The sequence below is a fragment of the Cyphomyrmex costatus genome, unplaced genomic scaffold, assembly GCF_001594065.2.
Source record: "Cyphomyrmex costatus isolate MS0001 unplaced genomic scaffold, Ccosl1.0 scaffold112, whole genome shotgun sequence".
Lineage (NCBI taxonomy): Eukaryota > Metazoa > Arthropoda > Insecta > Hymenoptera > Formicidae > Cyphomyrmex > Cyphomyrmex costatus.
The window spans coordinates 3,007,079-3,030,217 of record NW_017275086.1 but is presented as its reverse complement, the minus strand read 5'-3'; the positions used below and the strand labels follow the sequence as shown (position 1 = coordinate 3,030,217).

General features: G+C 38.9%; 1 protein-coding gene across 1 annotated transcript in view; it reads left to right on the top strand.

The window, feature by feature from the left end:
* LOC108776579 (plectin-like) overlaps positions 1 to 23,139 on the top strand; it is a 29,892-nt gene that overhangs the window by 6,693 nt on the left and 60 nt on the right. Inside the window, exons 4-13 of the mRNA XM_018543245.1 lie at positions 313 to 763; positions 1,052 to 1,309; positions 1,968 to 2,541; positions 2,902 to 3,372; positions 3,452 to 4,657; positions 4,733 to 4,816; positions 5,984 to 6,205; positions 13,898 to 14,013; positions 14,225 to 16,430; positions 16,689 to 23,135. Of these exons, the coding sequence (XP_018398747.1) occupies positions 313 to 763; positions 1,052 to 1,309; positions 1,968 to 2,541; positions 2,902 to 3,372; positions 3,452 to 4,657; positions 4,733 to 4,816; positions 5,984 to 6,205; positions 13,898 to 14,013; positions 14,225 to 16,430; positions 16,689 to 23,135 (12,035 nt within the window). The remainder of the gene's footprint in view (positions 1 to 312; positions 764 to 1,051; positions 1,310 to 1,967; positions 2,542 to 2,901; positions 3,373 to 3,451; positions 4,658 to 4,732; positions 4,817 to 5,983; positions 6,206 to 13,897; positions 14,014 to 14,224; positions 16,431 to 16,688; positions 23,136 to 23,139) is intronic.

The window sequence follows — 23,139 nt, the reverse complement described above, 5'->3', positions numbered from 1 at the left end:
TCTTGACTACAGCAGTAAGTAATTTTTTTGGTATAATGAGGTTTTAACTCGTAGGTAAAACAATTTTAAACTTTCTAGAAATCGCTGTAAGACGTACTTACATTTTGAAGTTCATTTGCATTCTGTACTTTAAACATTGTACTTTAAACAGCTTTAAAATTTATATGTATTTTTCATACCTTAGGTGTAGTTTTCGTAACTGTAGTTGAGGGTAGTAATTTCAAGAAGATTAGAAATAATTTATTACACTCGTACGTGTAATTTATTACACGTCAAGTGACTTACATAAAGATTCTTTTGTATCCTGCGCAGATGTTGATACCCCCGAACCGGACGAGAAGTCCTTGATAACGTACATCTCTTCGCTCTACGACGTGTTCCCGGAGCCACCGGCCATTCACCCTCTGTACGATGCCGAAGCGCAAAGACGGTCCGCGGAATATCGTGAGCTTGCGAGCTCGCTTCATATGTGGATCCGCGAGAAGATGGCTCTTATGCAAGAGCGATCTTTCCCGCCGACTCTAATCGAAATGAAGAAACTAGCGGCGGATAGTACGAAGTTCAAAAACGAGGAGGTACCGCCACGATACAGGGACAAACAGAGATTGACATACATCTTCCGAGACCTGCAAAAGTATTTCGAAGCGGTGGGCGAAGTGGACATGGAAACTGAATTACATATTGATGTCATCGAAAAGAATTGGAATCGCTTAATAATGTTGCATCAGGAGCGCGAACAAGCTATTATAGACGAAATTAAACGGTAAGTTTAATTATTGTAATATAAATTTTAAGTTATGTGTGTGTATATATATATATATATATGTGTATGTACATATACATATATAAATAGGTATGTACGCATATATCGTATGTTTCTCTGATTAAAAAGTATTACAACTAAAACAATTTTTGAGATAGTAATAGGATGAATCAACTATCTATTTTTTGTTGTGGAAAAACACAAAATATTTGTAACTCTTCCAATTTACCACTAGAGATATTATGTTCATAGTTATGTATGCCTGAATGTGTCTTTGTACGTTGACAGACTCGAGCGACTGCAACGACTCGCCGAGAAAGTGCATCGTGAGATGAAAACGACTGACAACAGATTGGAGGAGCTCGAGAGACGTGTAGAAGACGAAGCACGCAGGCTCGATCGCCTTCATCCTTTGGAAGCAAAACATGCGGTGGACTTGCTGGAACAGGACATACGCAGTACGGAAACCCAAATACAGAATATATTTACCGATGTGCATACCCTTACAGAGGGTAGATACAGTCAGGCGCCCGAGCTTCATAAGAGGTGAAATATTGATTTTTATCCTCAATTATGAGATGAACTAAAATTTCTACTCTGCATTGAGAAAAAATGTACTAAATTTTAATAAATATTTGTTTAAATAGTACTAAATTTAACATTTACTTATGGTAAATAAATATTTACTAAATAAAAAAATAATAGTTAAATCACATATTGGTTTTTGTACCAAAAATAAATATGTTTATTTTTAGTAAATATGTAAACTAGTACTATGTTTAAAAAATATTTAATACCTTTCTTAGTACGGAATATTGATATGCAAAGAATCATCCAAGTGTAACGTGCATACCGCGTTCGTTTTCGAATACTAATTACATTGTTTCTACTCTCGTAATCTTCGCTAATGAGTGAAATATTAGCGCGCTTTCCATCGCTATAGTGGCAGCTTTCGAAAATCAAGTTATGCACGTATCATGTTTAGTGACTTTCCAAAGATCTTGGAATATGTTTGAACATCTTGCTAAACCTGACAAGATTGCTTTTATCCAAGTTTATCTTGGATGTCTTGGCACATCTTGGCATGTCTTTAAAATAACCAAATAGCTAATAACATTTGTTAGTACAATATTAAATAACGCTTTAAGATAAAATAATTAAATTTAATATGACACTTATTGACAAAAACGTCTATTTGTTTTAGAGTACAAAAACTGCATCAAAGATGGGTTGTACTACGATCTCTCCTGCATAGGCGTCTGGTACAACCTCTCTCTGCGGTTTCCTTCCCTGTAGAGGAACGTGTTGTCACGAAACATCGCACTACCGTTCATGAAACACGATTAGTTGATACCAATCCACATTTCCGCGCGTTACACGATTGCATAGACTGGTGTAAGAGCAAATTGAAGCATCTACAAGAAGCGGATTACGGATCGGATTTGCCTAGCGTGCAAAATGAATTGGATGTACATCAACGAGAGCACAAGAACATCGATCAATTCAAAGCCAAGGTCGACAAGTGCGTACAGGCAAAGAACAATTTCCATGGCGAAGAACTCACGTTGTACAGCCAGCATCTTAACACTCTGCAAAAACTTTATGCTGAGCTTCTTAACGTATCGAGTAAGAGGCTTTCTGATTTGGATACTCTGCACGATTTTATACAGTCAGCTACTGGCGAATTGGTTTGGTTAAACGCCAAGGAGGAAACAGAAGTCACGCGCGATTGGAGCGACAAGAACTTGAATGTACAGAGCATCGAGCAATATTACGAGGTTAGTTATTATCGAGCGACTTTTTTTTAGAGAAGTGATGAAAGTCCACTTTGCGATTTCTAAGATCTATAAACATCGTGTAATCATATCTGCAATTATCTTTACAATATGTAGTACATGACTCTTGTTTAGTTAAATTGGATTAATAAATTAGAAATTTCTTCTTTTTGTGAAGCAAACATATGGATCTGGTGTAGAGGTAAAATATTCAATGAAAACATTTATATTTTTTATTCTGATTTATTTTTATTTCAATCTTTAGTTATAAACATATCTACTTATTTGTATATTTGAAATTTTAAATAAATTTTAATTTAATATTTTACAAAAGTAATAAAATATTTTATTATTTATTTACAGTCTTTGATGAGTGATTTAGAGAAACGTGAGATACAATTTTCGGCAGTACAAGATCGTGGTGAGGCATTAGTTCTTCAGCATCATCCTGCAGCGAAAACGATCGAAGCTTACATGTCCGCGATGCAAACTCAGTGGGCTTGGTTATTACAACTTACTCTTTGCCTTGAAGTACATCTAAGACACGCCGCGCAAAACCAGCAATTTTTCAAAGAAGTTCAGCAAGCCGAACAGTGGATCTCCAAACAGGATGAAACGCTGAATACTGTTTACTCGCAATCTGATTTCTCATTGGACGAGGGAGAGCGACTTCTAAAAGGCATGCAAGAGTTGCGCGAGGAGCTTAATAATTATGGTGATCACGTACAGAGACTCGTGGAGAGAGCAAAGGACATCGTTCCTATGAAGCAACGCAAGCAACCTGTTATGCGACCGTTACAGGTCACTTGTATCTGTACCTACAAACAAGTTAATGTGAGTATTTTTTACTGCAGAGAAGTAAAATATACTGCATTTAAATATACATATTTTTTATCTTATTTTATTTGTGTAGATGTCCATCGAGAAAGGAGAACAATGTACGCTGTATGATAATTCCGGCAGAGTTAAATGGCGTGTCAAAAACACGCAGGGAGTGGAATCTCCTGTACCAGGTGTTTGCTTTGCGCTGCAACCTCCCGATAAGGAAGCATTGGATGCTGCAGAAAGATTAAGACGACAGTATGACAGAAGTGTTGCTCTCTGGCAACGAAAACAATTGAGACTAAGACAAAACATGATATTCGCGACTATCAAGGTGGTCAAGGGTTGGGATCTGCCGCAATTTTTGGCGATGGGACAAGATCAACGTACAGCTATCAGAAAAGCGTTGAACGAAGATGCAGATAAGTTACTATCCGAAGGAGATCCGGCGGATCCACAACTTAGGAGATTGAAACGCGAGATGGCGGACGTTAATCGACTATTCGATGATTTCGAGAAGCGCGCCAGAGCCGAGGAAGAATCGAAAAATGCCGGACGCATTTTCAACGATCAAGCGTCTTTGCTTCAGCAAGCACTCGACGAAGCCGAGCGAGTACTGAACGCACGCATAGCTGCGCCCTTACCTCGAGATCTCGATAGCTTGGAACATCTCGTATTACAGCACAAAGACTACGAACAAAATCTGCAACGCTTGGCGCCGGACGTGGAACAAATGCAACAGACATTCCGCGGAATCACCCTGAAAACTCCGGCGATGAGAAATAAACTTGATAATATTACGAGCAAATGGAGTCATTTGTGGAACCTGAGCAGCTTGTATGTTGAGCGCTTGAAGTGTGTCGAGATTGTGCTGTCCAGCCTCGAAGAAAACACGACGGCAATCTCCGAGTTTGAGATTAAGTTGGCCTCCTTCGGCGAGTTACCATCGGACGTGAAGGGCTTGCAAAGCGTGTTGGAAGATCTGATGGTTCTTCAAAATGCTATCGCTCAGCAACAAGTGTCAGTAGATCAATTGAATGAAGATGCGCATAACGCCAGGCGTCTTGTAGAGAAATCGAGACCAAATCATCGAGGTCCGCACGGCGACATGGACAGATTGGACGCTGAGGTCAACAAACTAAATGCACGATGGACGAACGTTTGCGGGCAGCTGGTCGATAGACTGCGCAGTGCCGAAACAGCCTACGGATTGGCGCAACAGTATCAAAACTCATATCAAAACGAAGTGGACTTTGTCGATGAATCATACGGAAAATTAGAACTGGAGAATACGAAGGTAGCGTGAACGATTTCAACAATTTTGTACTACTTTTATCAATGAGATCGTTAAAATGAATTTTTATGAATCCAGAACCTGTTGAGCAAGGTGTTGGATCGCACGCCGGCAATCGAAGCGGTGAATATCACTGGCGGTAGATTGATCCGTGAAGGGAAGGTGAGAACATGTGGATCGTAATGTATAATTCGGTGCTAGTAAGCCTTATAGGTAGCCTTAGCTTACGGTGTGAATGCTTGCATGAATGGAATTCTGCGTGTGTTTTACATTATACATATACAGGTCTCATCACAATCTGTTGTACGCGCCTCGAGATTTTCAGAAATTATGCACGCGATGAATCTTTTTTTTCATTTAGCGTTTCGTCGGAGCGGCCGCTTTTTCTGGAGTATCGAGCGAGCAGTCGCAAGACGCATCAAGACGCGTTACATCTGCTGTATATAAACATGAACGTTCCTTTACAGTCAAATTTGTGCTGCTGTCTTTTTCCACCGTCTTCTCGGCGATGTGTCTCGTCAATTTCATAACGGTAAAAATTCTCTATTTACGTCCGGGCTCAATGCCATTAAACGGCACAAACCATCTTAACCGCCATTCATTAAGTAAATATACTCACTTATGTAACGCAGCAGGGACGATACGATCTACAGGCAACGCGCATTTGTAATATCACTGGCCTTTCTCTCCTTTTTAACTTCAATAGCAACCTTCTTGTTAACACAGTTACATCAAAAGCACGGTTGAATGAGCTGCACGACCTCGTTTAGCGGCGATTTAGTATCGATTTTTGTAAATGTTAGATATTGCATATTGCTTAAGTGCTTAACATAATATAATCGATATTTCCCCGAATCGTTGCAATCGCAGATAACCCAGTGAGGTATAGCATGCGCAGCGGGTGGAGCCTGACCGATTAATACGTAGAAAAGTTTGCGAAGGTACATAACGAGTACTTATAATTATATTTCGGCATGAATTAAGGATATTCCTGCTCTTTATCAATATTAATTGCAGCGCGATTTTATTAATCGCTGCTCATCCTTAGCTTGACTACGAATTAGTCCCGAAATTATTCCAAACGCGTTTAAATTAACGTACTACCCACGAGAGTAACCGGCAGCTACCATTAACGCATCTGTTTACCGGAGAAGTACCACATTGGGTTGTCGAAAGATCAAAAAGATCGTAAGCCGCGCGGTAACACCGCGCTCGGCGGTATCAACGCCTCGTCTCTCGCTGTCGCTTTCGGAATCGCTAACGGTAATTGCCGCACACATACACCAATCTAATTACACTAACCATAACGGACTAACCGGAAACCCTTAGATCTACGGACAAAGGCTCCGAGCGTTCAAAGAACAATTGGAAGATATCTGCCCGTCGTTGGACGCATCGGTGAAGAGGCCACGGAGAGATTCCGTTATTACGGTCGATAATGTTGCGCGCGATCTAGATACCCTGAACCGAAGATACACAACCCTCGTGAATCTGCTTGAGGAGCGAGTCAGACAGTTGGCACTATTACATCCTGAGGACACTTCCTTACAGGTGAGTTTTTGCATTGTTTTTCTTCTGCGATGTCGAGACTATCTGTGATAATAGATCGTATGATCTTTGTCTCTGTAATATCTTGGATTCTTTAGTAGAAAGAAAATAACAATTTCTTAAAACTGTTGTTTACTCACCACTACTATCTCAAATTATGACAGAATCGAGAAAATATACAATAAAAATGTTTACAAACTGTAATATGTATATCATGTGTAAATTACATAATATAATGTGAAAATAAATTATATATAAACAAATACAAAATAAGCTATATGTATACAGTTATAACAAACTTAAAGTAATGATTTAATTTCTTCCCGAAATAAAAAGATAATTTTTAACGTACTTTATAAATTTATTCTATTGATTGCAAATGTTTTATTGAAAAATATTTTTATTTGAATATAATTTGCAACAATTTTTATTCCGTGTTTTCTCACATTTAATGTCACACTCTAGGATAATAATGATGAGTAAATAAGAGTATTAATACATCGTTCGATATTTTTTTAAATTCCTATTCATTATATATATTGAATAAATTATTCGTTGGAGTTGTTCTCCAAGAGAATATCAACATAATCCGACATACATAATTTTTTTATTACTTATTGAGCAACTGAGATAACTTAAAGGGCCGCAAGCAAAGTGCTGCTGGATATTTTAGATTTAACCTTCGCCACGTGTGCTATGTTGAAATATGAACGGAGTTAATACTGAACTACGGCAAGGCCTACATTTGCATTGCTGATGGGCGTACATCGAGAATTCGTGAAGTGGATCCGCTATTAAATCCTTGATTGTAATACTTTGGTGTTTAGTGAACAGCTCATTATCGCGCGATAACGAATTAGAACTATTTCTAATCACGCGAAGGTGATTTACTACGTCAAACTTGCTCAGGATACGAATCCCGTATCGATCCTCGCACACAATGAGAGAGAACGTTAATTTCCATTTAGTAAAGAAGTAGTAACGATGTTAACGTTAGATACGACATATGTTTTTTTATTATATTACGCATATAAGCACGTGAATTTTTAAAATAGAACATAATAATAAGTATAAGATAAATAGAGATGTATGTATATGAACATATTGATAGTATATGTGAAATAAATTTATGAGATAAATATGCGAAACATATTTACCTCAAAATGAGATAAATTTGAAATAAATTTTAAGATAAATATCGCTCACATTTGCTATAACAATGGCATAACTCAAAAAACGAAAGTATTCACACTTATTTTCTCGAGGAAAAAATAAGTTCGAATATTTTGAATAATTAAAATTTTGTATATAATATTAATTTTGAAATGCAATTTTGATGAAGAAATTATACAAGAATAAAATTATATTTTTTTTCTTTTTTCTTTATATTCCCGTTCTTTTTCTATAAGAAATTCAAATTGACAATTTCTGAGTTATATCGTAACTGATTCATTTCTAATAATGTAGATCAACTTTAATCTCAAAGTTTCCTATTTATCTTTTTTTAATTTTTAAAACTGGGAATAAAAAAGATAAAGAACAATTTAATAATATTAAAGTTAATAAGTAATATATGCACACATCAGATAAATGAAAATAAAAATGCGTTCAATTTTCAATACACTCCTCGAAGGTTGCATATGACAAATTCGATTGCAAGGCACGCGTGTAGGCTTTTTGACACGAAACTAGGGAGGCGTATCCTCCAAGAAATGACTCGATCGAGATTCCTCGGTCTCGGTAACCGCGTGTGTGACATCAGCTGAAATTAATGAGCGGCGATGAACGAGCGCTCTCATGTCAAGAATCCGTATGTGTGCCCACATCTCCCGCAGGTATAATTATATTCAGAATGACGACGACATCAGAAATAGCGACTATTTTTCTCGGTACCATTACGCGCCTCGCCAGGCATCGCGTATGAGCCGGAAGGTGCAAATACATTTTTTGTTGTTTTTTTTTATCGCGACCGGTTCGCGTGCGCTCGCCATCGTCGTCGAGATTGCTCGTTATTACGTTTGTCACGCCGATACCTCGAGGTCACTCTCTGGTCGGGATCAAATGGAATAGTCATTTTGACACGCGACCGACTTTCACCTTCGATTAATGGCAGCTTTTCATCTTTCCCGCTAGTTGTACCGGATCGTGCGAGGATCGATAGGAAGATGTCGGCGCGAAAAAGCAGTGACGCATTTACACCTGTTGAGGCCCCTCAATGTGTTAAATGATTATGTTAATTTAAACTGACAAATGAAAACGAATACACATCTGTTAATCCCATATCTAGAGATTGAAATTGAAATTGTGATTGGATTGGATTAGAATTTGACCAATCAAAACAAAGTTTACTATAATAAATTGCTGATTAAGTCCTTTAAAGAAATCTAATACTGATCAATTTATTATTGAAAGACAATAATTAATTATTATCTTTCAGTATTGACCAATATTAGATTTTTGTAAAGATTAAATTCAAATCCATTCTCAATTTCGTGGTCTATATGGATATTATATATACTCGATATACGTTTCATTTAATTGCACACATTTTAATTAATTTTGCCGTAATTATTAAAAAACGCCTTTGTAAAAATTTATTAGTAAAGGATAGTAATTTACTATTTATTTGTGAGTATTAAAAGCATTGTTGTACAATGCTTATAATGTTCAAAATAACATTAATCACTATTTTTCGATATTAAATTAGGTCATTTATTCATATTGGATTTTTGTAAAAGCAGAGTTCGCGGATTTTACTTCCACGATTTTTTTTCAGTATCTTCTTGTCATTTTATTTTTTTATGAATGTCATGCTCTATTAATTAAAATTCTTAATTTTAATTTGCGATAAAGAATTAGGAAACATGGTACATTTCATAAATAAATTGCGAATTTTTATTGTGATGAGCGCCAAGATTAAACGAGAGATAAGATCATCACTCTTTGGTAATATCCTTAATTCTTAACGCAACGTTTATCGTCGCGATATAAATTATGTATTTACGACTCCGAGGAGCACTCATGTGTGACCAGAAATATTAAACGAGTTACGGCCGACTCGCGTCAGCTAGCAATTGCCGAAAATGCAAAATAGGTTTGCCCTCGAAAGTGAAATGAAGCCGCAGTCGAGATTGCGCAATCAAAATTAATGACGGTCGTTCAGAATGCCACTCGTTGAATCGAGCGCGGCCGATTTTTTGACGACTCGAGAAGAGAGTCCCGGGGTCCTAGAACAGCTTGAACAAACTGCCAGTTAAGCGCCCACGCTGAAACGCGCCACTGCTGGACCGAGATGTGCGTCGGCGCCGTCACTCGCGTCTCCTCCGAGGGCTGGCATTATCGAAAGAGAGAAAGACGAGTCGTCGCAGTGAGAGATTGTCTGCTGCGAGGTTGTGTGCTCGTCGGGCATGCTCCTCGCGCCGCCGGTCGCGCAAACGATTAGAGACGTCGTCGTCGTAAGCGTGATAGGAACGCGAAATTTACTCCAACGTGCCCTAATGAACGATTACGATGATCGTACGAAAGGTACGGAAGGACAGCGCATATTGCGAAGGGACGGAAACGCATGCTCCGGAAACAAGATACACCGGCATTCGTCAGTGAAATCGGATACCGGCGGTTTCAAACGTGTCAGAAGCAAGTGACAAATTGACAAGAGGTTGATTATGAAATAATTTTGTTGCTGCAGCAAGATGTGCGTCTTTGAGGATGACGCCCATGTAGATTAACTTTAATTTCGATTTTACTTTTTACCTTTTTCTTATTTTTAAAACTGAAATAAGATACACAGTAAATTAAATCGGGATTAAAGGTAATCTAAAAAAAAAAAAAAAAAATGGATATTCGTCGCATTCCCGATTTTAACAAATGGGAATCATAGAATAAAATTCTTCTATTTTGTTATTTGGGTATTATTTGATAATTTGAGTTTTGTAATTATTGTAAAATTTGGTGAGATTTTGGAGCTGTTAATTAACAAACATACGTCAAAATGAATTGAGGTGTAATCATGTGTGTATATGGAAAATGTTTCTTACTTTCTGCGGTCCTCAAAGAAGTGACGGATTAGCTGCAGATTTTTTCTACAAAGTTAATATCTTTCCGGAACTTGACACGTTTGAAATCATTTTTTATTTAAAAATATATTTAATAACTTACATTTTCGTAAATACGTTTTTAAATAATAACACGCGAAGGGAATATTATTTTTTAAATTCTAAATAATATACAACCGTATTATCATTCAAATTTATTTTTACACCAAAAAATTGTACTACATATATAGTATATGTGTGTGTATATATATATATATATATATATATGTGTGTATACACACACACACACACATACATAAAGAAGATTATTTTTTAGGAACTCTTTAACGAACATTACTTGTTATTCTCTACGATGCTCTAAGTACATCTGGCAATACTTTTTACCGTCCTATTTCCATTAAAAATAATTGAAAGCCCATACTTGCTTAGTTCAAATGTTCGAACGTAAATTCGAATAAATAAATATCTCATACCGGTATTTATTATGACCACTAACATCTACTACTTTATTGCTGACATTCAAATTCATGAACTCACGTATGCTACTTTATTGTCGATGTCCATATTCGCGTTTGGATTTCAACACGTAATGCACAAATATACACTAATTTAGTAAAATAAATCACAGAGTTTTAAATTTTTATATATCTTGCAGCATGTATTACAGATTGAATGCTAAGTGATTTGTTTTTTCGAAATTAAGCAAGAGCCGGAAATATATAACATTAAATTAAAAATATACCTTTAAATTACATACATATTTAAAAAATACTCTAGATCTTAAATATTTAAGAAATATCTAAGATTAATTATATTAAAATATATATATATATATATACATGTATACAGAATGAAAATTCTCAATGTTCGCTTAACTTTTCGTCGTCGTTCGACTTCGTCATTTTAGATTATATGTCCTTATCGGTTCGCCGCTGTATAACGCGACTGATTAGGTACACCGTTTGAACAAGGTAAACTATCGCTCCGTACACTCATTGCACTTTTTTATCGATAGTGCAATTTTATTGGAAATCGAGTTTCGCAATCGGAAATGTCTACACGAACTATACATATATACGTTTAGAATTTAGATTGTGTACGTTGAGTTGCCTACTGCATTGTCATTTTTTTTCCGGAGTAGCTTGCATCTTTAAATTCTCTATACCGACGTGCCTAATAGCGGATTCTTATTTTAACGCGTGTACAGAGTGACCTAGAAACAGTTCGGTATATTTGAGAGAAAGAGAGAGAGAGTTGCGCGAGAGAGAGAGAGAGAGAGAGAGAGAGAGAGAGAGAGAGAGAGAGAGAGAGAGAGAGACGTGGTCTTCTAGATTAGAATTTATTTCCGTGTATTAACATTTTCGCAAATCTTACTCTTAACAGATCGTTTCAAAATGTTTTTGGCTTCATCAATATAAGATTAACTTTAAATCTTGATTTAACTTACTGTTTACCTTTTTCTAATTCTTAGAATTAAAAAAAGATAAACAGGGTATTGAATCAAGATTATAAAGTTAATTTTACATTGATGGGATCATGCTTTAATCTTCAGTTACTTAAAATTCGAAGACTATACTGACACTCTGAAAATAAAACAATTGTCTTCCTTTATTTGAATTCCATTTATCGCAACGTCGTAAATGATTTTAAATGATTTTGCATGAAGAATTACATCCGTGCATCACGGTGCGACAAAATTGTCCGACAATATAACGCAATACTCAAAATATACCGTGTTTACATTGTCTATAGCTAAGTTGAACGACTTCTTTTTAAATTAATTTTTATATGTAAATCGCGCGACAACAAAAGCAAGTAAATTAATTTTTTGTCAATGTAACCGTACAGCTCTGGCATAGATTGATTAGTTGTCAATCATATCAAATACAATTCTTCTGATAAGATTTACGATGCCAGTAAATCAGTCATGGGTTGCTTCATGGACATTTTTAATATTTCTTATATATTCTTCGTTAATTTTATTTTTGTTCATTTCAATTGCTTCATCCGCATAACATAAATTAATGTTATTAGCGTCATCGAAGAGATAAAGATGTTTTCTTGACGAGTCCGGAAGATATTCGAATAGATTATTGCAAATCACAATTTTTTATTTAAGCAATTTAAATTTCTTTCATTTATTCGCGCAGCAATAATTACTTCTTAAAATTTTTTCCAAATTTATAGTCCGGTTTTAGTTAAATGTCTTTTCAGATATTCGCGTCCTGTTTTCGATATTGGAACTGCTTGATTATTATCATATGTTGCTTGCATTAAGATTTGTTGATTATGTATAAATAAAAATTTTGCATAATGTTTCTGCGTAACTGAATTATGTCTCATCGAGATTTCAAGGCTCCCGACTTTGTTCTTCGTTTCACATCAGATCGCACGTGTTCTCCCATGTCTTCTTGAGTTCATGAGTTGATGATGGGAAGGACAGCATCTGTCTTCGCGATGACATATAAGTAAATGACGTAGACTACGGGCACCTACGACCATGAAGCAAATATCACGTCTGAAATTATGTGTTTTGGTACTTATGATTGAGCTTCTCAATCGAAATTAGGTAATTAAAGGCAAGGCGTGCGTTGCATCGGATAAAATTTTGCGTAAGAGCGATACGTACGGCGCGTGCGTGAGCAATGCTATATTTAAGAATCCTCGTCTTGGCTGAAAGATTGCGGCGAGGCACGTGGTCCAATTATATGCTGGTCTCGCCGCATGTAAACTTGTACACCGTCGTGCGGGCTGACTCATTTAAATGCATGCGAGACGTTCGTTGATGATTGCAGTGTGGCTGACACGATTGTTAATCGGTTTTAAAAATCGAAGATCGACAAGTTGACCCAATTGTACTTACAAGTGTTACACTCCGATTTTGATGAGTTTTTAGTATGTTGTTTTTCAGATAAAAATAAGCGACACGTATTTTTTTTGTACGGGCCCATACGCACTTTTAAGGGGTGAAACACCCTTTTGAAAAAAACGATTTTTCTCTTTCGAAACGAATATCTTTGAAGCTATAAGAGGTAGAAAAAAATTTTTCAATAAAAATTGAATGGTTTCAAGAGTACTTTATAATAAAAAAAATTTTTTTTGTTTATTATAGTTATAAAGTACTCTTGAAATCATTCAATTTTCATTGTAGAATTTTTTTCTACCTCTTATAGTTTCAAAGATATTCGCTTCGAAATAGAAAAAACGTTTTTTTTTTTTTTTTTCCGAAGAGATGTTTCACCCCTTAAAAGTGCATATGGGCCTATATAAAAAAATATGTGTCACTTATTTTTATATGGAGAACAATATACTAAAAACTCATCAAAATCAGAGTGTAACACTTGGGTAGGTTTACTTGTCAGTGTCTTTAGAAGGATGGCGTCTGACACTTTACATAATCTGCTTTTGCGAATAGATTCAATTAATTCAAGAATTAAATTTTATCTCAATAAAAGCTAGATTTAAAATAGGAAATTTTATATCGAAAGTTATTTTTTTTTTAATTATATTTTTAACAAAGAAAAATTATAGCATTTGTTAAAGTCCGTGAATTCAAACATCACGTTCAATGTAGAAATATAAGCGTAAACATAAAACAAAACTAAATGTTTTCTGCAAGTTGCAAAATGTTTATTTTCAGCGTGTTCTTCAAGAACAAAGGCCACTGCGGACGTTCCGCACAGAGTTCAACATATATGAAAGCACTACTAGCGAAGAGCGTTACACATCCACAACCACACACTACACCCAGTCTCAGTGAGTATAACTTGTACTAAAAATTGGAAGTACTGCTTATTCGCATTCACAGTAGAATTAGCCCTCATCTGCTACATAGAATTCCACGATAGGAGCTTATTCTCCAATTATTTTAATCCATAGTTGTGAAATGGATTTAAGCTTTCTTACGAAATGTATGCGATTGAAGTTTCGATATGACGTTCACACTTCTCAATGGCTCTTGCCGTAGATATACCTCCGAGAGGCATGAGTCCACCGAGACGACTTTCTCGAGCGAGACTTCGAAGCGAAGTTATAATGCGGAGCAGGCCGTGTACCGTCCTAATGACGAGACCACCAGCCTGGGTGCGGTTCAACCCGTTGATGCCGGTGGTACTCTGCTCAAACGCTTGCACGAAAGCGGTACGACGAATTATGACAGGCAACAGCAGCAGCAGGAGTTTTCGTCCGTTGTGGACGGCGGGTTTAGTAACGAGCTTAGAAGGGTCGACGATAGGGGTAATATTATCGAATCGGTTCACGTGATGGACGTTAAGTGTATCATAGATCAGAGCACCGGCAAAGTTCTTAGCGTACGCGAGGCAATTCGACTCAAGATCCTCGACGTTAGGAATCTTAGGATAGTGACATCAAGCGATGGCAGAACGAGCGTGTCGATCCAGGAGGCCGCGCGTGACGGTATCATCAACGCGGAGATGGCCGATTGGCTGTTAACTTCAAACGGTCGGGTGTCTATGCTCGCGACGATGAGTGAGGAGCTCAACGACGAACGGGCCGACATCGCGGATCGAGTTAAGGTAACGACAGCACGTCGTGACGACGGTGGTGGAAGTAATGCCGCCACCACGGGAATTAGCGTTGTCGATGCGATGAGAAAGGGCTTGTTGGATCCGATCACGGGAGAGGTCATTGCTGAGAATGGCGAGCGAATCTCAATTGAAGAAGCATACTCACGCGGCTATCTTACTAAGGTGGACGTGACCGTTAGGGTAACTCGTAGTGCCATCGCACTCTCCGACGCAATATCGCAAGGTCTTGTGGACGATCGGACCGGCCGTATCGTCGATAGGATTACCGGCGAGTCTTATCCATTGGACGAAGCCGTCGACAAAAATATTATCAATGCGAATGTGAAAGAGATTGTGGACACGAGGAGTGACAACAAGATGACGGTGGCTGAGGCTATGAAACATGGTATACTGAATGCCAAAAGCGGTAGATATATGCACGGCTTGTCGATGGAGAAACTGCCGTTCAAGGAAGCTCGTCGTCGGCAATTGATCGTCAAGCCAATGACGCTCAAGGATTGTTACGATCTAGAAATTATCGACGACAAAGGCAAAATTGTTAGTCCAGCACATCGTGACAAATTAACGATATTGGAGGCCATATCACGCGGAGTCTTAGACTCGGAGAACATCAAGTCCATAGTAGACACTCGAACCGGCGAAATGATTACGCTAGCAGACGCCTTAACCAGTGGTATAATTAAAATCGATGGCACGTATCGCGACATGTTGAAAGGTGAAAAGTTCTCTATTTCTGAAGCCGTCGAGAAAGGACTGATTACGTCAGTGAATCAAAAGAGTATCTTTGACATCGATGGTTTCAAAGATCCAGTTTCCGGCGAATACATTAGTCTGAATGCTGCATTATTAAAAGGTCTGATCAGCTCAAAATCCGGCGGTACTTTCACGATCGACCTGAAAACTGGAAAGACTGTTTCGCTGAGCGAAGCAGAAGAACAAGGTTATATTAGGCCGGAAGTACTGGAGATGTTAAGCCATGGCATCGGCATTACTGAGAACGGGCGCGAGACGAGCGTTCTCGAGGCTGTGCTGCTCGGATTGTTAGATCCTAAGTCCGGTCAATTATTGGATCCGCGCAGCAAAAGGATAGTGCCTTTGGAGGAGGCGATCAAGCGAGGACTTATTACTCCCGATGGTGCTGCATTGCTCACTAGTTTATTAAATATTGCAGTCACCACGCAAACTGTGACGAAGACCATCAAAAAATACGTGACGACTCTGCAAACTGGTGAAACTGTTACAAGAGATTACAAAATTAGTTATGAAGAAGCGTTGAGCAACGGTTTGATTAATGAAAGTAAAAATGAATTTAGGGATCCTGATTCGGGAATGACGATGTCCATCGAAGACGCCTTTGAACAAAATTTGCTCGGTGATGATGTTCGCCAGCATGTTGTACATTCGCAAGAACGTGCTTCAGATTCGTTACGTACAACTTTCGAAAGTACCTTGACGACAAGTATCGGTGAAGTACCTCGAAGTAGAAGAAGCGAATCACCACCTAGAGCAATCGGCACGGTTACCACTATTATTACCAAAGAAATTGCTCCGCGAGCATCGTCTACACCGATAAAAGAATCATCTTCAGTTACAATGACAGTCATACCATCAGCGACGACTGATTCTGTTTCTTTCACGCGAGACTCAACTAAGGATATCTCATCATCGATAGAAATTAGCGAATCGACCAAACAGTCAACTTCCGAAATAATATCGAAAACAAGTTTGTTTGATGAAACTCATGTAATAAGTCATGATTTTAAATCACCTTCACATGATGAAAAACAAGATGTGGAATTAATCACATCAGTTACACCAACTACAAATTGCACATCAGAAATCACAAAATTCATAGAAAACGAGCGTGTTTTCACAAATAAACAGGTGTTCGAATTACCCACGGATGGTTGGACACTCGCCGAAGCTATCGATAAGAAACTGCTTGATTCTGTTACAGGTCTTTTCATAATTCCAGGCACTGATAGATTGGTTTCTTTCGAGGAATGTATTAAGTTGCAGATCATCAATCCAAATTCTGGTTTCGTTATTGATCCCACCAATGGAAGAAAGGTATCCTTGGTGCGAAGTTTAGAAAAAAACATTCTGGACTCTACGGGTCATTATTGTTATCCACAAAAAATCTCGATGAGAGAAGCGATCGCGAATGGAACGATTATATTGGAAGACTATCCGAGCATAGGTAGCGATAGCACTAACCAGAGACTTCTTCAGATCACAAGAGTTTCAGGCAAGCCTGATAAAGTGGAGTTGACTCGTGCTGGCGATCCTTCTCAGCAAATGGAAATAAAAGTTAGTGACGAAATGTCTATGCCGGATCCGGTACAGGTAACTCAGGGAGTGATTTACGATCCAGGAACAGCCTTAGTAATCTCCACAAAAACCGGAAAATCTGCAAATCTTTTAGCCGCTGTTTCTGAAGGAACGATACCGTCTACTGCTGTAATCGTTAAAGATCCAACAACAGGTAAAGACATTGGCATGGCGGAAGCTGTTAATCGCGGTATTCTGAATATAAATACATGCGAATATAAAATCGATGATGGCAGAAAGATATCACTGATCGACGCGGCGAAGTTCGGAGTGGTGTTCGTTCTGGGTGCTCCTCTCGCGGCTACCGCGGCCGCCATAGAAGCGGTACAGAGAACGATGGTCAAAGATCCAGTAACTGGTAAGAAGGTGCCAAGAGAAGTCGCCATTGAACGTGGCATTATACCAATGGACGATAACGCAACTTCACCGATTATTGAATCTGCAAGTAGTACGCCTGATGAAAATGAAAAAGTTATTATAAAACATGTACACGATGAATTTGGAAAAGTTCGCACTCCCAAGGAGGACGCTAAGAATACCACTTTGATTGATTCATCAAAATCCGCCAATGATGTTACAGATAGCGACAGTTTAGGTACGAAGACCAGAGCGCGAGTGACGGTCGAGCCGAGGTATCAAGTTACGATTGGTAAAGCGAGAACATTATCACAAAGTCCCGAGCGAGAAGCAAAACCTATCGTTCTGCAGAAGATGCGAAAGAGGATAGTAAATGTTAAGGAAGCGTTGCAGAGTGGTTTCATCGACATGGAAACAGCAGATACCTTCGCGAAGAAAATGTGCAATGAAAAAGGGGAACCAATCACTCTTTCTGAGGCAATACGTGACAATCGAATAGACGCCAATCAGGGTCAGATCGTGGATCCACAAAGAGGCGATGTGCTTAGTATCAAACAGGCTATTGATCGCGGAATCCTTGATCCAGAAAGCGCGCATATATTAGTACCTTTGGCAAAAAGCTTGTCCGTGCCCAGCTTATATACACAAGGTTTACTAGATCCTGTAGAGGGTAAAATCGTTCATCCTGAAACAGGCGCGCATCTCACTCTCAACGAGGCTATAGTATGCGAGATAGTGGATCCTCTATCTAACTTGATGTTCACTTTTGATGGCCGTACGGAAACATTGCAGTCTGCTATTGCAAACGATACTGTCGATGCAGAAAGATTATTGGTCAGAACGCAAGGCGGTAGCGTTGATTTGGTAAATGCGATAGAGAACAAAGTGCTTGAGTTAAAGGGACCGGCTGAATCTTTCAACATACCGCCGGCAGGAATGACATTCCCCGTTGCATTAAAACGTGGGTTGATAGACATCAGCAAGAAAGAAATACGTCATCCCATTACCGGAGAGAATTTACCACTGGAGGATGCTATAAAGAGAGATTTTATTATGGCATTACCATATCCAGTGACTCCTGACAGTATCGAAATAACGAAGGCTTTAGAATCAGGATTGATTGACAGGGACAATGCTATATTTTTCCATCCTACTACGGGAACTCCGATTCCAATTGCTGAAGCTGTCGAATCTGGTTTACTCATCATCAAATCGCCTCGTGATGAAAACACAGCTGCCATCACTGAAACGGTTACATCGTACCACACTATCACGACTAAGACTGTTGAACTTTTATCAGGTTATGCGCTGAAGAACCCGACGGAAGTACAAGATATCAATACCGGTAATATTATTACTATCGAAGAGGCCCGACAAAGAGGTATTGTTAAGAATGTATCTGAAACTAAACAAGAATTTACGACGAAAGATATCAAAATGTCCTTTGATCACGCGGTGGAAAAAGGATTTGTAGATATGAAAAAGGGAATTTATACTGATCCTCGCACCGGTACCATAATGTCTATTGCTAAAGCCATTGAAGAAGGAATTCTCGATACTTCATCTAGCAAGAGTGAATCCGTAACATCTAGGAAATCGCTTAATAACAGTTTGACTGTATTAGAAGCGGTCGAGCAAATTTACGATGAAGAAACTGAGACGTTTAAAAATCCCGAGACGAACGAATCTTACAATTTGACGGAAGCGATAAAAGTGGGACTAATCGAACCCGATTCCGTACTTTATAATGTTAAAACTAATGAATCTATTACTACCAAAGAGGCAGTTGAGAAAGGTTTACTCGATCCTGCCACTGGAAAAATGAAGATTGCACAGGATCAGAAGGATCATTCGATTAGCATAGCGGAAGCTGCAAAAATGGGTCTTCTAGCAGTTGTAGCCGCACCAGTTTTGGCTGGAAAAGCAGTTGTTGATGCAATTTCAAATCGCAAATCTAAAAAATCAAAGCCGAGTGCATCCATAACAAAATTATCTGTTTCAACGAAGAAAGAATCAAGTCTACCAGCAAAAATTATTTCCAGCCAAATTCAAATTACTCAGAAATCTCATGTTGATTCTCAGACTGGAGATAAGTCCAACATAATGGAAACGCAGAAACAAGCACTTTCGGATACAAGAATGACAGAAACGATCCAAACTACAGAGATGGAAATGGAGAACGATAGCCAATTAAGAAGAGTCTCAGACGAAGAAATACCAAGACACATTTCGATAACGAAAGAATTAACGCCTCAGGTTCTTGCGGAATTTGGAGTGTTTGATCCTGTAAGAGAAAAATTTTTGGATCCAGAAACAGGTACCATCACTTCCTTCAATGATCTAGTATTGAACTTGAATGTCTTCGATCCAGACCGAGTATTCGTCAAGGATCTATCATCTAAGACGGATTTGTACGTGAAATTACACGAGGCAATCAGCCGACCTCTCGTAGACAGGAACGTTGCTTATATGGTTGATCCAAAAACCGGTAAAAAAATACCTTTCTTTGAGGCGGTACGTTTGGGATGGATCAAGGAGGAACCAGAGGATGAAACGAATACAGAACAGTTCGCAGAATCGCAGGCTCTAGACTTGCAAGAAGCTATCGATATCGGTGTATGCAATCCCATCACTGGAACAATTCAAGATCCAAAAACGGGACAAGTTTTATCTATGAACGAAGCTATTGATACAGGACTCATTGACGTTGACGGGCTTGGTGTGAGAAATCCAATTACTGACGAAATTGTGCCATTTTCTGAAGCACTGGAGACAGGTGTCGTAGATCTTCGCAAGGATGTTGTTGTCAATACGGAAACAAGAACGGAAATCAATATTACGACGGCGTTTTTACGAGGTCTAATTGTACCCAGTTCTCGCAAACCAATCTCATTGGAAGCTATTATTAGGCAAGGTCACTACGACACCGAGACAGGAAAAATACAAGATCCTCTAACTAAACAATTGATCGACGTTGAGGAAGGTGTTCATAGAAATATTGTTGATGCTTTTATCACCGAGATTGAGGATACAAAAGCCGGTTCATCCGTCTCGTTGGATGATGCGCTGACTATGAACTTATTGATTCCTAATACAGGTCGTTTGCGCGATACAAAAGCTGGAGAGCTTCTACCCTTAGACGTAGCGCTTGATAAACGTTTGATTATCACAACACCATTCGTGCCTTCGCTGATTGACGCTATTATTCAGCAATACTATTCACCGAAAACTGGCCTCGTTTTGAATCCAATGACGGGTGAAGATATAACGTTGAAGGAGGCATTAGCCATTGGTTATGTTAACGGCTCCACTACAGTAGTAAAAGATGATAGAAAAGATAACGTTATTCCTCTCAATGAAGCAGAGGAAAGTAATCTAATAGATTTAGTAAGAGGAATATTTACTTATCCGCATTCTATGTCATTGGACATCGCCTTTGAGAAAGGATACATTTTGAGTACCGTGAAACCATGGACGTTACAAGAAGCTTTAGCTCTTCAAATTTATGATCCAAAATTAGGCACTTTTAATATTGATGATAATAATTATACTTTAGAGGAGGCGATGGAAAAAGGCTTTATTAGCAAAGACAGTCCATCGATTAAAGATCCGAGAAACAACGATATAATATCTCTGGGTGACGCTATTAAACACGGCTTTATCAACGCGAAGACCAGTACGGCAGTGGATCCATGTACCAGTGCGCCTCTTTCGTTAACTGATGCTTTAGATCGCGGTTTTATAGTGCCAGCAAAACGTAAGATATCCCTACCGGATGCCATCTTCAAAGGCTTATACGACCCCAAAACCGGACAATTCACAATACCTGATACGCAAGAGAAGCTTCCTACCGATCGTGCGATTAAGATGGGCGTGATAGATGCCACAACTGCGATCGTACGAGATCCAAATGGTGACGTGATGACATTCAATAAAGCTATTAAAACTTCCATAGTTGATCCCAAATCCGGAACAGTTAGTCATGCCAGAGGACCGCCTGTAGATTTCCAGGAAGCGCTGGAACGTGGTTTGCTCCTTGAAACGAGGAGACCTATGAGTTTCAGCGAAGCAATTTCAAAAGGCATCCTCGATGATAAAACCAATAAATTTTTAGATCCGCAAACGGGCATTTACCTAACAATATTGGAAGCTATTCAAAAGAATTTAATAGACGCTGATTCAGTTACCGTCAAGGATATGAGATCCAGCATCTGGAAAACGATGACGCTAATAGAAGCTATACAATCTGACTATATGGACGGCACTACTGGCTATCTCAAAGATACTAACAAGAGTAACAGAAATGTATCTCTGAGAGACGCCTTTGAATCTGGCCTCATCGTTGATAATAGAGCAGCCGTGTCTTTGCAGCGTGCCATCCATCAAGGATTGTATGATGATAACACGGGCAAGATCACTGATCCCAGTACAGGTAGAGCCGTGACGTTGCATGAAGCGATGAGGAAGTGCGTAATTAGCCCCACATTACCATGTTACTGGGACAAGCGTGGCGAACGTTTATTATCATTAGCGGAAACATGTCGTGCTGGCGTAATTGATAGGCGCACCGGTATGTTCAAAGAACCCGGCACCAGTGGTTCAGTTTCATTATCGGTCGCGTTACAGCTGGGTCTTATCGTCGATATAGAGAGTATGGGATTTGGTTTATACGAGGCAATATTAATGAATATGTACGACGTTTCATCAGGCAAATTTGTACATCCAACCAGCAATCATAAGCTGACGCTAGCTGAGTCTTGCCAAGTGGATCTAATAAATCCCTTGACATCAATTGTCAAGTGTACCAGATCTAACAAATATATCCCACTGGCTGAAGCAATTTCTTTGAGCATTGTCGATGACGTTCGTGGCATGTATATCATTCGTGAACTTGACAAAGCGATTAATTTGCAAGAAGCGGCGAAAAAGGGCTTCATCGTCACATCAAAAACGCCTCTCTCGATCGAAGAGACGATCAAATGCTATCTTTACCGTAGTGATAGCGGTAAATTTACTAATCCCGTTGTTAACGAATATTATGATCTTCTTCAAGCGATTAATTGTGGTCTTGTAGATCCTGATACTACTGCCTTAAAGGATGCGACAACCGGACAGATCAAGTCGCTATTAATAGGCATCGAAGACGGGACGGTCGATGTGTCTCGAGGAAGAATACTGGATCCTAAAACGACACGCGCTTTTAATATCGATGTAGCTTTAGAAAGAGGTCTATTGGTCACTATTGACAAACCTCTAGCACAACAAATAGCACATAGATCACCTTTAGAGGCATCCAAAGCCGGACTTGGCGACAGAAATGTCAAAGAATGCACTTTAGAAGAAGCGATTAACTATCAACTTATTGATCCGAATACGTCGGTTGTAAGAGACTCTAGAACCGGTCGATTTGTAACGACGGCAAGAGCGATTGCGGACGGTGTCGTAGATCTCTCCGTCAGAGGCACGGTTGAACTAAACAGCGAAAGCAAAAGAAAACCGCGTTTCGTGCGTTTCGGTGATGTCACCGTATTTATTAGAGAACCTTTCACTTTTGAGGAGGCAGTGGAGAAAGAGTATCTGTCGCTAGAATCGGGAAAATTTACGGATCCGATCTCGAACGAACAATTTACTCTAAAAGAGGCGGTCG